General features: G+C 38.9%; 2 protein-coding genes across 3 annotated transcripts; both read right to left on the bottom strand.

The window, feature by feature from the left end:
- Positions 1–112: 112 nt before the first annotated feature.
- Positions 113–8,096, bottom strand: LOC143340285 (UPAR/Ly6 domain-containing protein crok). The gene is made up of 3 exons (XM_076762043.1): positions 7,662–8,096; positions 3,564–3,725; positions 113–2,969 (listed from the first exon to the last, which is right to left on the bottom strand). Exons 1-3 carry the CDS (start codon positions 7,729–7,731, stop codon positions 2,698–2,700), a joined length of 504 nt encoding a protein of 167 aa, XP_076618158.1. The 5' UTR covers positions 7,732–8,096; the 3' UTR covers positions 113–2,697.
- A 1,325-nt stretch (positions 8,097–9,421) lies between these two features.
- LOC143340737 (uncharacterized) lies at positions 9,422–14,599 on the bottom strand. Of its 2 annotated transcripts, XM_076763010.1 has the most exons (10): positions 13,335–14,599; positions 12,906–13,208; positions 12,766–12,815; positions 12,414–12,692; positions 12,128–12,323; positions 11,805–12,059; positions 11,487–11,726; positions 11,045–11,395; positions 10,811–10,974; positions 9,422–10,612 (listed from the first exon to the last, which is right to left on the bottom strand). In XM_076763010.1, exons 1-10 carry the CDS (start codon positions 13,659–13,661, stop codon positions 10,435–10,437), a joined length of 2,343 nt encoding a protein of 780 aa, XP_076619125.1. In that variant the 5' UTR covers positions 13,662–14,599; the 3' UTR covers positions 9,422–10,434. The 2 variants fall into 2 exon arrangements, with proteins under 2 accessions (XP_076619125.1, XP_076619124.1); XM_076763009.1 differs by having other exon boundaries at positions 12,766–13,208; positions 13,335–14,598.
- Positions 14,600–14,987: the final 388 nt, after the last annotated feature.

The raw sequence follows: 14,987 nt of genomic DNA, 5'->3' as shown, positions 1-14,987 counted from the left end.
TGACCGAAGGTTGTGTGAGTCGACCCTCATTGATCTACATATTCATTACTATTCAGATCATCGATGGATAATGTAATTTATTTGTAGTCGCGACAATACTCGAGGACATTGCGTTTATATTTTCATTTTAATCATTTCCATTCGAGTCTTTCTTTTTTTGGTAACCATTCAACACTTTATTGGCAGAATATTCTCTGTACATAATGATCGATGCGTACAATGCAACATTGATACATCATATGGCAAGTATTACAACGAAATTGAATAAATTTGACAGAAACATTCTCTTGATGATACCTTTCAGAGGATACTTGGTATATTTTGCTAATTGAACATAACATACATACATACATACATGCATACATATATGTATGCATGTATTATAACAAAGAAAAACATATTAAACGGATGATACAATATTTTCCTCGTTTCCTTTTTCTCTCTCACTCTTACTCGATATGCTTGGGATAGGAGGCAGTGTCGCCAGTAGTTTCGCTTTACCGAAGTATGTTGGGTGATTATGGTTGGACGATATGTACGAAGCGAGTTTCATAACGAAGGACTTTTGACCGAACATAACAAAGTACTTTCGACTATTTTCTTGTTTCCCATTTTTTCACTGATTATAATTTTCTTCCTTTTCCTCGTAATCGTTGCTCCACAGGGCTTATTGCTTTGAACGAAACATGCATTCTCGCTCCTAAAACGGATGGGGAAAGAGGAGCATAAATTCAACGTGAATATATGTGGAACTGCTTTCTTCTTTGAACGCCATTCTTCCGTAGCAAGCTGCGTGACGCGTGCAACTTTTTACTGGACGTGTATGAAAAGAACGCGAGTCAATGGTTGTTAAGGATTTGAAACTTCGTGCTTGATCGTATGCTCATCCGCAGTCCGAGGTGAATCGAAATTTAAGCCGTAATCGAAAACATCAAGCTCGTTTCGATCTCTTGATCCCGTCTCATAGTTCGTTGTTGCTTTTACCAATAATTAATAACAATAAAAAAACACTGTCATACAAGAAGAATAACAACAATAAAAATAATAAAAATAATAATAATAATAAAAATAATAATTACGTTAGTAGTAGTTGTAGTAGTAGTAGTAGTAGTAGTACTAGTAGTAGTAGTAGTAGTAGTAGTAATAGTAGTACAGCAACGATAGCCGTGGTACCGACTGTAATAGTAGTAGTAATAGCAACCGCAATAATAGTGTAACGATGATGGTGACAGGACACGGTGACAACAGCGGCAGCGGCGGGCGATTAATTTAGGTACTGCGGTGAGACATGTGTTGGTTTTTTTTGTTTTTTCGTTTGTTTGTTTGTTTGTTCAATAAGCGTTCTACTTTACCCTCTAGATTCTCCATCGACGATTCTACAAACGTTACGATTGGTTACACCTCTGTGTGTATGTACGTTATTTTTTTTCAACGTGTTTTCCATGTGTTTTATTTCTTTTTTTTTTCTTTTTCTTTTGTAATTTTAGTTTTTTGGCTACGATCGAAGAAGTAGCAACAGTTTGACGTCTCGTGATCCAACTATTTGTAAAGTTTATAGCGTTTTCTTTCACGCGTGTATACACGTACTACACTGGGGCACACGCATCCACGCAGCCGCGCGCACACATTCACGTACCACAGACACACACACATAAACGCACGCATATCAGTTTTCGTTTCGCGAGCTTTCGCTACCGTCTATCGTTTACGGACAGCATTTTATTGCAAAAAATCAGCGGAACACGGGTCGCGATCGTAACGGCAGAACCGTCGTTTTCTCGTAATTACTTGTCAAAATATATGTATACGCACGGACGATATGTATTTCACTTCCAGTCCCGCGTACACTACCGATCGACAATATTCTTGTCGCGATAACGCGCGTTCGCGACAGCGACCCGACGTTACTTCTCTAAAAATAAGCTATAATATCCTTCTTGCGTGCAATTCCATTTCTGCTTTCTTCCAATAAAATATAATATATATTTATTTCTCTGTTTCTGCAGCAGCGTAAAAACGTGCGAATGTATGTATTCGCGATGCCGCTACTCAATATATTTATTTATTTATTATATCCTTGAGGTTTTAGTTCTCGTAGGTATTTCAATTATTTACTTTCTACGCTTATACGAGAGACGCAGGGTGGTTTCACGCGGAGGCCGTGTTTCTGTGTGTGTATGTGTCCTTTTTTTAACTCCCCTTGCAATTTTCTCCAAGAATTTTACTACTCAAGTACACTCTTGCATATTGTATCTGGCAGTTTGTATCACCGTTACGACTACTGTTTTATAATTTGACTACAGGTTTGTTGTTGTTTTACGAATTGTTCGAATCCCGGATCCGTTGGCTTCGTATGTTGTGCTCTTCCACTCTCTCGATTGAGCATCTGGTGTCGAAAAATAAGAGCGACATCGGTGATGTTGACTGTAACCAACTCGTTAACAATCACGCGTTTCGTCGATAATTTTAATGAGAAGAAAGAAAAGCGTTCGATTCGATGCGCGACGCGACGCGACGCGAATTAAATGTCAAAGACGACGTGTTCTCGATCGAGATCGAACCGATCGCTATCCAAGATTCCTCGCAGAGCGTCGTTTTTAGAAGGAACGAGATGGAAATCGGACGAAAACGAGTTGGGCCGGATCCGAACGCTCGTTCGATTTTCAATTTAGGCGTCGAGTTTTGCGTCCGCATCTTTTAGGCTATGGAAAAGTAGGGGAAGGTTAAGATGGGTATTGCGAACGGGTAAGAAAGGAGGAAACTCGGCACTGCGAGGATCACCGCGAACAGAGACGTAAACGGTAGTAAAAAGGACGGCGTGCGGCTTTCGGCCGAGTTGCAGAGATCACCGGTGCATGAGCAGTAAAACGCCTGAACGTCGTGCGTGCCTGACCTCCTCACGCATTCGGCATTGTCCTTTTCGTCCGAGAGGTATCCGCAACCTCTGACAACCCTGATTTTCCCGTACACTGAAAACCGATTAAAATCACACGATCAAATATGGATTAAATATATTACGTATATGTATCTAGTATAAATCTCTTGCTCAATTTATGCGATTACTAATCCCGCGACACGTGCATTCTGACGTATCGATTATTAATCTTTCTTCTAGAGTCAGGCTGTTGCCGAAAACAACGCTACTACAGTACACAAGGAAAAAAATCATTCATCAGGCACACTACGTCAACCGTACTCAACCTGCGGTCTAGATTATTAATATACAAATATATTATTGAATATAACGAGAGATTATTTAGCTTTCTTTTCCTTCTCTTTGGTTAACGTTGTCGCGATTATAATGGCAAGGTAGTGCCAATACGTAGGTAATTAATTACTTTTGCTACCTGGATGTTGGAGGTCAGAGGACACCGCAATGCAGTCGATCGTTTACCCTTATCCGACAACAAATACCGATGCACGATGATAAAAAATTTAATTCTTTTCCAAAGTAGGTAATCGAAGCATTCGATCGATATACATACATATGTACGTTTAAAATAAATTATGCTCAACTCTAGAAATTTACTTTCTTTCTCGATATTCTTTCTGTACGTGTATACCTTTTTGGCTGATCTTTCGACAGAGAGTAGGTTCCAGATGATTCAGATGCTCCAACCGAGGTTGAAAACTGCAGTTCACGGTTCCAAGACTGTACGGATCGAACGGATCGCCGCACCTTGGATCGTATTCGCTGTTGCATTGGTAGCATATTATTGCTTCACCTGGAAAACAAGTACAAGTTTGTTAGCATATCAAAGGGGAGTATTTCGTTACCAAGCTATATCGTATCGATTAGGATAAGGTAGGTAGGTAGGTCAGAACATGGAAGACGAGGCTAATATCAGAATCAGATTCTAGAAAGAGAAAGAGAAACATAATTATTTATTTCCTGTAAAAGAAAAGAAACATTTTTAAACAACATTCGATTCGTTTCATGCTCGGTGTAGCAAAGTGCCGATGATTGGCTACGGCCCTGCCGCGTTGTGACGTGACAACGCAACCCCATTCACCCTCCCAACGAGTCCGGTTACAGCACCAGCTGATATCGAGCAGGAAGACCCCGACCAATGCGCGCGATGACCTACTGATACACTCGCAAGGAAATAGGACTGTAGGTTGAAATGCGCTCAACGAAAGAACCCTATTATACTCAACTGAACAAGTAAAAAACGTTTTGATACTAGAATTCATTCTCTATCAAACTACTCGCATCTTTTGTTCTTGACAGTATTACAGCGTTTGTTTATACCTATACTATTCCTAGTGAGCTTTCTAGCCCGGTAATTAATATAAGCTTACAGAATAATTTGATATTTATCGGTAAATTTTCCAACTTGTTATGGAAATTTCGTTCACCTTCCAGAGAGCGAATAACCCTTCGTTTCTTCGCTCTCTGGCGCGATCAAAGTTTCACGTATGAATGATTAACGGTACCGGAAGCACCGCCAATGGGGCGGGGTAGTTGACGAAATGCCCTGCAGAATATTCCCAAGGTCAGGGTAACCAGCCAGAGTATCCCATTTATACATATTTTCTGTGCGCGCCTGGGGGTGGATTCAGCAAATCGAACAACAAGAAGGGAACCACGAGCCGCGCAATTTACGCGTCCTCCTATTTGGAGGTTGCCATATCGACGCGTATACATAGAACGTTTTTTAATAGTTTATACGTTAAAGTTTGAATTTGTCTCGCAACGATAACGTAATGTAAACGATTCATACGCTTGAATCGAAGATAATTGACCTGTGCGTTTCTTCTGTAAAATGACGAATGATTTGGTAAACGGTCGTTGCCTTTGTTCGTTGTTTCGCTTTAAAATAAATTCCGATCCGTTTAACAGAATCAATCGTATTGGTACGAAACAAGAAAGGAAATCTTGACTCTCCTACACAACTATGTATATGTATTTACACGTATGTAAAATTTCTGAGCCAACAGTGAGAAATAGAGAGAATTAAAGAGTACAAGTCCAAGAGTCGCTGTGACAGCCTCGTTGGTAAAAAGAAGGCTTTGTACCGCTTCGGCGACAAAGGTGGTGTGAAAACATTGATCAAGAGTGTAGATGGGGAAGGCTCTCTTCAATGACATTTGAAAGCACGCGAGACGTTCGATCAGCAGCAGTAAATAGGGCAAGCCGGCTGGGGTAGCAGACGGTAGGGGCGAGTCGCGTGAGGAACCAACAAGCGCTGCGTGACATTGCGGAACCTTATGTAATCGACAGGAACTGAAAAGGAACGGTTCGGCCGGGCTCGGTCTTTCTCGTTTACGCAAATACCTATCATCACGATCACGATGAAACGAACAAAATCATTCTATCGCGATTGTTTGCCAGAGTTTCGCCGTCACGCAGAGTTGGAAAAATTTTATTCCTGAATAACGAAAGTGGAGCTAGTTCCTTATCGTAGCAGACTCTTCGTTACGATTATTCCTTCCGAACAGAAAGATACACTTCAAGGGCTTGTATGCATGTTTGCACACCTTTTTATCGACAAACGATCCATCGATACGTCGAGAATTCTACAGTATGTATATACCTTTAATCCCTTGCCGTACAATGACAAATCCTTGTTCTTTGTGGCAAGTTTTACAATAACGAGACTACGAATATATCAACACCTTTCAGTTCCGATTGAAATTTTTTAAGTTAAGTTAGGTCTTTTCAATAATGTTGAGCAGCGAATTGACCGAACAATGGAACACTGTCTCGAAATTTCATTTCGAGATTTCGAATGGTTACGTGAAAGAACCAAGGTATACATAGGTATACGCAGCTCGGATAATTTCTCTACTGGTCCATCAAATCATCCATTCTATCCATGTGCTCTCTCTCTCTTTGCTTCGTATAGTTTTCCTTTTTACCTGTACAATAAATAAATAAATAAGCAAGTATTTTTCGAACGTTTGACCAAGTTTGAGAAAACGGTGTCAAGATGCTGTGTTTGCGTTGGCGCGATACAGCAACGCGGATTTTATTAAAAATTCGTCGATAAGGCAAGGTTAACGCGAGAAACGTCCCCTTGGTCACGGTACCACGCGGTGTACGGAGAATAGAATTCGGTGAAGGAGAGTATGAGAGAATGCAACGGGAGAGAGAGAGGGGAGAATGTGGGTCGCTCGATAACCCTCGCGGAAACCAGGTTCTACGAACCAAAAATTCTAAATTTCAACAAACTGCAGCGACCGATAAAAATCATTCTTGTATCAAATTGCCCGCCAGCCACTTTACCAAACCCACTCCTCGATCTTTTCTTTTTCAATTTGCATTTACGCAATTCCGTTCTATCGTTGATTCGGTCTGTTCCTTTCAGACCACCCTCTGACTATCTAACTTTGTCGTTTGTTAATGTTAAATTTATCCATTTAATTATTTATGGGAATAAATAAACGTCCGTTCGCAAGTTATACAAAGTTTCCTTTCGTTGTTCGTTGTGCGTATATACTTTCTATTGCCGTAGTGCTTCCGAATTTTTAACAAAAGTAAAACATAAAAGTTCAGTGGAATGCGAAATAATTAATAAAATTGAGATTCGGGTAAAGATCAGAGAGTTCGATCAGAGTGTTTGATCGAACGTACCTGCCGTTTCGTAATTTTACCATTCCGCGCGACAGAATGACAGGTTCTGATTTCCGTTGACCTGTTTCCTTTCCACGCGATTTACCTTTTTTTATAATTAGATTAAATTTAGAAATTGAGTACACTTGGTTCCAGGCAAACGCCGGGAAGTACCACAAGTGCTCTACCATCGTACGAGTTCCCTGACGAGCATTTGGAACACCGTAATCCTCTACAGGGCTGCATCCAACCAGCAGCACCGTCTTGCTTCCAACTAATTCTCTCTGTTCGCGATAATTTCCATTTGCCTCGACCAAGTCCAATTTTCGAGGTTTCAAGTAGTTTCTGTGCAATTAGGGGGAAAGAGCGCGCGAAAACGAGACGGGAGACGATGTCTGCAAACTACGAAACCTCTATCTATCGTAGTCTTTATGTAACCCAAAATCAATATTGCCACCCTTTTGGTATCCTTTTTCTATTGTTCGCGCAACTTCCGTCTCGTCAACGGGACACAAACGATTTTTAACGATTCCGTATTCAAAAGATTCGTGAAACGTAAATTGCAATAAAGCAATGATGGGATGATGGCGCGTCGAAACATTTTCGTTGCCTGTATAGATACAGTTGGTTTTCTCATCGGTACCGCATTGCGCTGCAACGTGCGCATCTCGTTCGAAAAGTTGACCGTTTCGTTTTATTTGACGTAGATAACGGCCGTTTTTCGGCCTACCCCCGAGTACAAAGTAAACATCGTTCGTGACAACGACATAATCGTTTGCTCGCAACGACTTTCCGACTGTTTGTTTCGCAAACAACTTCAAAGCACGGACGAGACATGTTCGAAAGAAACGTCTATGTTGACCGATCCCAGCGAAAGATTCGAAGGTCGCGATGCGAACTAAGACGAGAACATTCCGATACATCGATCGGTAATTCAGAATCCAGATTGGAAATAAAGCAGGATCCGATTTTGTTTGGCTCGCAAGTTAGTTTTCTATGGCGGTTACATAATAGATTACAGATTCGCCAAGTTCGTAAATTACCACGAGTTGGGCGCAATTAGAAACCAAACGAAAGAAAGAAAGGCGCGAAAGGTTTCACTCACCGTGATGGACAGACGAAAACAGGATCACGAGGACGAGGGCGACGATCGGCGTGAGACGATTTGCAATCATGGTCACAATCACCGGACCATGTGCTTGAGCCAATCGCGTTGCAGTCAGTCACTTCGGACGTGTTGCCTCCACCCTCGCTGCATGGAAAGTTGGCACGCAATCGGTGGGTCCGATCGGTTGGTTAGTTCTCGTGTTGCAAATCCACAACGAGAATTTAACAGCGACCAAAGAGAATAGTTGGACGAAGAATGGCGAAAATTGGTTCGATGGCAGTGCTTGATTCACAAGCAAAGTGCTCTTCCCTGTTTCTCACGTCCGAAATGACTGAACGAACGCAACGGACCTTCTTCTTTCTCGCGTGATGCACCGTGCGTGATCGCGGACGCGTCGCGTCTGACGAGAATCCGATGGGTTTCCGTCGGCTATGCGGCAGATCTGCCCCCTCTGGTTTTTCCATGCGCTTTACGACTACCCGCCGTTCACCGCCGTACCCCGCTGGCCATACAGCCAACTTTCGCTACCCCGCGTATCCTCATTTTCACTATTCTTTCACTATTGTTTCTCGAAAATAACCAAACAAAGTTATCATTTCGTTTTTATCGAAAATTAATATTCCAACGATCTATCAGATTTTTCATTTCGTCATTTTACATTGTCTTTCGATATTTAAACTTTTTTTCCCTTTTTGTTTAAACATATCGAAGAAAGAATACTCTCAGTGAATTTTTAATTGCAATTTTAATTGCTGTTTTGCTTATAGCTCACCACCGTTTTACTACCCTATTCCGGTTCATTTCGATAAATGATAAAGTTCAAAATTATGTAACAGCTTCAACGATTCTCGATATCAGTGATTGTAATTTTCTGCGCAGTTTCATGTACACGTATTTGCATTTAAGATGTTTAATAAATAAAGTCAACGTACTTTTAGATTACAAACCGTGGTTCACCAAGTAGTAATGACCGATTATAGCCAGACAGCTTGCAGCAGCGAGAGCTCGATGTTGTCACATATACATATGTATACGAAATGTATGCAAAGATTGATTCTACAGTGTAACGTAAACTATATTATTTCGTTCGACTACCTAATCAATTAAATTCAAACATACAATCTCTTCGTTATGCTTATTTATCGCATAATGTATCTAACGTGTTAAGGGCTCGAGATTTCCAGTCTCGCCCACACTGCACATTTTACCGCAATATTTAAATAAAAAATCGCTTCCAGTAATCGTTTATAACTTGCTAGTTATGTGACAAAAATCTGAGGAAAGGTACAGGAAAATGTAAATAAAAAGCATGGAAAATATGTATCGAGGACGCGCTCCGGCCATGCTGTACTGCGCGCGCATGATATACGGCGAGTTTACACAAACTACATGCGTACGTCCCATGAGTTGCAGTGTGGCCGAGACCGCAAATCTCGACCCTACAATATAGATACTTGCAACGCCATCTGCTACTGCTATTTTATACTATGTATTTCAGAGCTTTTCATCGATCATGAGCTTGAAAATACACTACGTGTACATATGAAATAAATGTTAAAAACGTTACAAATAATTTTTAGCGTGTTTCTAATTAATAAAAACAATAGTATTTCACGAAACGGTAAATAGTTGATACAAGTTAAATCAAAATTATACGTTTCTGTTATGAACTTGGTCCATTTAGAAAACCGTACAAAATAGATCAATTTTTACAACAGAACATTCTTGTTCCGTAATAAAAATTTATTCAATAAGCGTACAGAGCTTTTCTTTACAGCGATTTTATTGTAAATACACTATATATAAAATAAAATAAAGATAAAAATGTACAGCGCGATTACAGATTTACTTGCTCACTATTAATCCCTAAGTTTCTATACAAGAAGTCAACGTGGATATTATGAAATGATAGTTAAGATCTTTTTTCTTTTTTTTTTCATTTCTTGAATTTCACTAAAGAAAAGGAATGTCTGACGATGCTAACGAATATACGAACAGATAACACGTCTATATGATTTCGTAAAACTATTTGCTAACGAGATATACAATATCTAATACGATATTTTTCTCTTTTCGGCATTTATAATTGATTTTACTAAAAATTTGTGTAGGACTACTGACACAGTACTTAAACAGGCACGTTCAGTATAAGTACTAATCCTATTCCAGTCTCCTATAATAAATGATACTTAAAGTTTATTAAAAAGTATATCTCATTCAAAACAATTTATATTTATTTACGAATGTATTATATATATTGTTTCGCTTTTTACGAAATAGAACTACAAAACGTTGTTTAAGGCCAATTATTTGATCAGGAACTAGTATGCCAAATTACAAAACAATACAGCTTCAGCACGAAACCGATAACTGTTATATGTATACAGCATGATTCTTATAAAAAAAAAAGCTGACTCCGTTATTTCCGAACATTGAGGAAATATTAAAAAATTGTTGGCAAAAGGTATATTCGAATCGGAGGTGATCGTCGTATAGTAGAAACGGTTTTTTTTTCTTTTTTTTTCTTTTTTTAGATAGAACAGTCAATGATACAGTCAATGACGACCCCCCCCCCCCCCCTCCCCGTACCAACATTTTTTACGTCAACAAACATTGTCAATGTTCTCAAACTTCGGAAATAATCGTATAGGTTATTCTATAAGATCATCATACATATTTTGTATATGAACAAAAATTACCGCATCAACGAGGCATATTTTATGGTACGAGGACCGTTTGGCATATTAGAGCTAGTAGTAACTCTTACGATTCAATTCTCGTGCTCGTCAAGGTGATCTGTTTTAATATGATGCGTGAACGTGTACTGAGTCGTGAATCGTTTTTTACAATATGGACATTGATACGGCATCAATGGATGCGCAGATCTCAAGTGTGCGACTGCTAATTCCCGTAAAACAAATGGAGACTGACATACCCCGCAGCGATATCTAAAAAAAAAATAACTAATATTAATATTTATAACGGTAAGATCACAACCATCTTAAACTACATCTTTTGAGTACGAAATCATTTCGACGTAAAATTATCAAATTATCATTTCGACACTCGCACGGTTAAATACGAGATTATATTTTAACGCCATTAAAATCGTTGCTACGTCTTTTTAGTATTAAATAAAATCTTACCCGCCAGTTGTCCTAATAAGGGTTCGTTTGACAGGAGCCGGTGTACTTTCTTCGCTTATCTCCACTTTTGGTTCGATAGGCATTGCATATTCAACAGATGTTTGAGGACTTAATTTTGGCATAGCTTCTTCTTCCATCTCCGCTTGTATTTCATGCTTTCGAACCTATGCAAACAAAATAGAAAAACGGTTTTAAATGTACAGGGAAATTGAATGAAAATCTCGTAAAACTTACCGTCGTATGTAAACCTTCCATGTGTATTCTCATATGAGAATTCTTTGATTGAAAACTACTGAAGGATGCATTGCACTTGGAGCATTTGTATCTTTTACCGGTACCCAACGGTCCAGTTTTTTCCAAGGACTTTGAAGGAACTCCCTTTTTACCGAACAGCGTGTCTGCCGTGCATTGGTGCGTCAACATTGACACTTCTTTGAAAAATATTTTATTACACTTTGAACAGTGGTATGTTTTGTCAACAATGTGTGTCTTCTGATGTATTTTGTATGTACTCTTGTCGGTAAATGATTTATTGCATACACTGCATACGTACATTGGCACAGACTCGTTACGTTTATGAGACATCTATCAAGTAAAATATATTAAAAAATCATTAATAATAATAATAATAACAATAATAATAATAATAATAAAAATACGAATAATAGACGCATACCTCGTGTCTAAATAATTGCCATTTCTCCTTAAAAGATTTTTTACATATGTGACAAGTAAAATTCTTACAAGTGTAGTTGTCTGAATGCGTTTGCAAATGTGTTAACATTGTAGTGTGATCGCTAAACCATTGTAAACATATTCCACATCTTGCCACGTTCTTAAATGCACTAGTATTTAGGGATGCATTGTTTTTTGCAGATGGTTCATCATGATTGGGAATATCTGTCCTTTCCATCATCTACAAATCACAATGTTTAAGTATATTTTTACGTTCAAAACGACGTTTCAATTGCATTTTAAATAGATATAACCGAACCTCCGAATATGTTCTGGTTCTTGTACGAGTTCTAGCGACCCTCGCTTCTCTGGCTTCTCTTTCAGCATTTAATGCTTCTTCTTGTTCGACGCTAGCCGTAACAGGAGACATTGTAGGCTGCTGGCTATGTTCGCTCATTCTGTGTGCTGCTAAACGTATAAAAAGTCCAAAAGATCGTCCGCATATATCACATTTATGTCTCTTAGGTTCGTGGGTACGCATATGATTTGACAATGCACTTTGCTGAGTACAGACCTGCATACAAAACAGAGAAAATATAATCTATGCTCGATACATTAGTAAAAAATATATGCGCTTCCTACCTTTCCGCAAGTAGGGCACGTAAGCGATTTGGTAGCTTCTACAAAATGTTCTCTCTTTGCTTCCTTCGAAGGTTCCTCGGTTTTCAGAATTGTTACTACTTGTTGATCTGCCGATTGTGCTGTTTTCGCCAACGTGTGGTTACTAACTTCGTGTAATTGAGTATGATTCTGATAAGCTTCTACGCTTGGGAAAAATCTAGAAATAAATTTCATACGATCGGACGTAACAACGAAAATTCAAACTACAACAAATATAGCCATAGAGGGACGAAAAATAAAATACAACCTATTGCATAACGAGCACCACGTATTGGTCCCGATTTCGATTGCTTGACCTAAATGATCGCGTAGCCTATGTTGCTTTAACATTTCCCAGCTAACAAATTGTCTATCGCATTGATCACAATCTTTATCGCTTCTATAAAAATCTACCGTCACTTTCAAGTGACTGGTAGCTTCGTGTTTAGCTAAATCTTCTACCAACTCGAAACACATAGAACATTTTCTACATGTGTATTTTCTTGGACAATGTAATTGCATATGCTTTACCAAACTCTCTTTTGTTCTGTAATAAATACAAAATTAGTAAAAATGATTCTTTGCGTAATTAGCAGTTATTTACATTAATAGCGACTTACTTGTAGTAACTATTGCAAGGAGCACACCACCATTTAGAAGATAGCTTTTCCTTCGAATTTAAATCATTTCTATCATTCATTGTTACTCTACCCATTAGTACCTGTTCTAATATACTTGTCCGCTTTTCTTCCCTCTTTACCTCTACTTCTTGTTGCGAATCGTCATTCTCTTCTTTCGACGAATTCGTATTATCTTCCACTACCGCGTCCGTCTTGTACAGCTTGCCTTTGTCATTGTAAATATTAACATTGGTTTCTAATATTGATTCTGTATTCATCTCCTTGATCTCCACTTCGCAAGGTACTTCGGGTAAAGATTCGATACAAGCGTTTGGATGTTCCTGACTAATATCTGTCGGTGCTGATGGACACTCGACTGGCAGTGAGGCTGGCAAAGGTACTAAAGGTGGTGGTGCTCTTGCTTTCTCCCTCCATAATTGCACCTGAAAATTGCAAAATGGTTGTTCAGGCAAAGAATTCTATCTTGTGACTCGATCAAATGAAATTGAAACAAAGGTCCTACGGAATGCGTGAAATATTAATTTTAATAGATATTAATTTAAAGATACCTGACAAGGATCGGGCGAGTTTTTCATTGCGTCTAAATAAATTTGAACAGACTCGATATTCTTATACGATAATAACTTTAAGTGCATGCTTTTATAAACACTCAGACAATATTCTCTAAACTCATAAACGTCGTCCAGCCTCGCGGCACAGAACTGACATATTTGCTTTGGCAGTGGATCGGTTTTATATACTAAAACGGGGAGACAGGCACGTAACTTTTGCGCCACTTTACGTTGCACTCCCTCATTACCGAAAATTGACAGCATTTCATTTTTTTCCTCCGAGCATAATCTGCAAGCGTTCTCCCACTTGTTGGGCACAGCCATTGTAAACAAATACCAAACTGCTAACTCCTTACGAGTTTTTAGTAGCTCGCGAGAAGAAGAATCAGCGATACGAGTTTATTTCCCGCAGTCACGTTTATGCCAGTGACTTGGATCGCGATACACGATCAGTCTCGAATTAGGTTAGTTAGCAGTTCGCGACAAACATCGGTCTCAATCTTATAATTGGGAATAAGCGACGCGTGCATCTTCCTCGCGGCCACGTTACACGTGCCTTCGACCAAACTTCAGCGGGAAATTTTCGATCTGTGTACACGAAATTTTTCTTTTATCATTCTACTTTCACCTCACGCTGTTTCGATCGTTTGGAACTAGCCTTTCAAGTGTAACGATTCAAGAGAACCGGTTCCCACACGTAACCGCTTATGTGCATGGATATTGCTTAATACCGTTGCCTATCACATATGCTGCACCATCCAACAGTCTTCCTTCGCTCCTATGGCTCGCATTTTTCTTTCCCTCTGATTCGGAATCTTATGCGGTCGCGGTGTTTTGATAACTATTCTAGTGCTCGAAAAACCATCCCCTTCGATGCTTGGCGCATTATCGCTGCCGCGTATGATTCAGTACAGTCCTTGAGTAATTTCTTTTTATCTGTGTACACTGTGGCGAACACGACGCATCGTCGATGTTTGGAGACCGTGACGAAATGTAATTAAAAAAAAAAAAAAAAATATAACAACAAACAAAACAAACGGGGGAAAAAAAAAGATTTACAAATCTATGTGTTGATTTTACGAAGATATCCAATATTAATGGCGTAGCCAGGATCATTGATCGTCGGCCAAGAAACGCAATCAAGTAACGAGAAACGCGGTCGATTTGAATTCACCAGTCGTTGCTCGATCTTCTTTATCACACATGAATTTCTAGTTGGTTTATTATAAAGTACTCTTCGTCGATCCCTCCTAAAAACAATCTAATTATGCGATAATTAGAAAAGTATGCGAATTATGTAATACCGTTGAACGTTAATTTATTGTATAAATTTACATTATTTCAACATTGCATATCACTTATTTGCTCTTGCCAAAACTTTTACATTCTCAAGTTTTACAAGTCTTGGATCGACGTATGGAAATTATTATTAATTATTAACAAGAAGCTAAGGTCTTAATATAACCAATTTTTCTTTGTTTTTTCTTTTTTGTTCCATACGAAAATGTTACATTAGATAATAAGTTAACAGAATGTTTTGCTAATGCTTTATCTTAAAATTATATACAGGATGTAGTAAAAGCTTGATGCTCCATTTTATCGAGCGATTTTGAATATTCCAAATGGATCGATATTCTTCGAAGGTAGTTC

The sequence above is a fragment of the Colletes latitarsis genome, chromosome 3 (assembly GCF_051014445.1).
Source record: "Colletes latitarsis isolate SP2378_abdomen chromosome 3, iyColLati1, whole genome shotgun sequence".
Taxonomy (NCBI): Eukaryota; Metazoa; Arthropoda; class Insecta; order Hymenoptera; family Colletidae; genus Colletes; species Colletes latitarsis.
Note: the sequence above shows the minus strand (reverse complement) of the source record. Positions and strands in the feature narration are given on the sequence as shown.

Coding starts and splice junctions, on each gene's coding strand:
- LOC143340737 (XM_076763009.1), bottom strand. CDS start 13,661: ATGGCTGTGCCCAACAAGTGGGAGAACGCTTGCAGATTATGCTCGGAG. Junction 11,727..11,804: donor GAACCAGAACATATTCGGAG/GTTCGGTTATAT, acceptor TGTGATTTGTAG/ATGATGGAAAGGACAGATAT. Junction 10,613..10,810: donor CTTATTAGGACAACTGGCGG/GTAAGATTTTAT, acceptor TTTTTTTTTTAG/ATATCGCTGCGGGGTATGTC.
- LOC143340285 (XM_076762043.1), bottom strand. CDS start 7,731: ATGATTGCAAATCGTCTCACGCCGATCGTCGCCCTCGTCCTCGTGATC. Junction 3,726..7,661: donor GTTTTCGTCTGTCCATCACG/GTGAGTGAAACC, acceptor CTTGTTTTCCAG/GTGAAGCAATAATATGCTAC. Junction 2,970..3,563: donor TCGAAAGATCAGCCAAAAAG/GTATACACGTAC, acceptor ATCGGTTTTCAG/TGTACGGGAAAATCAGGGTT.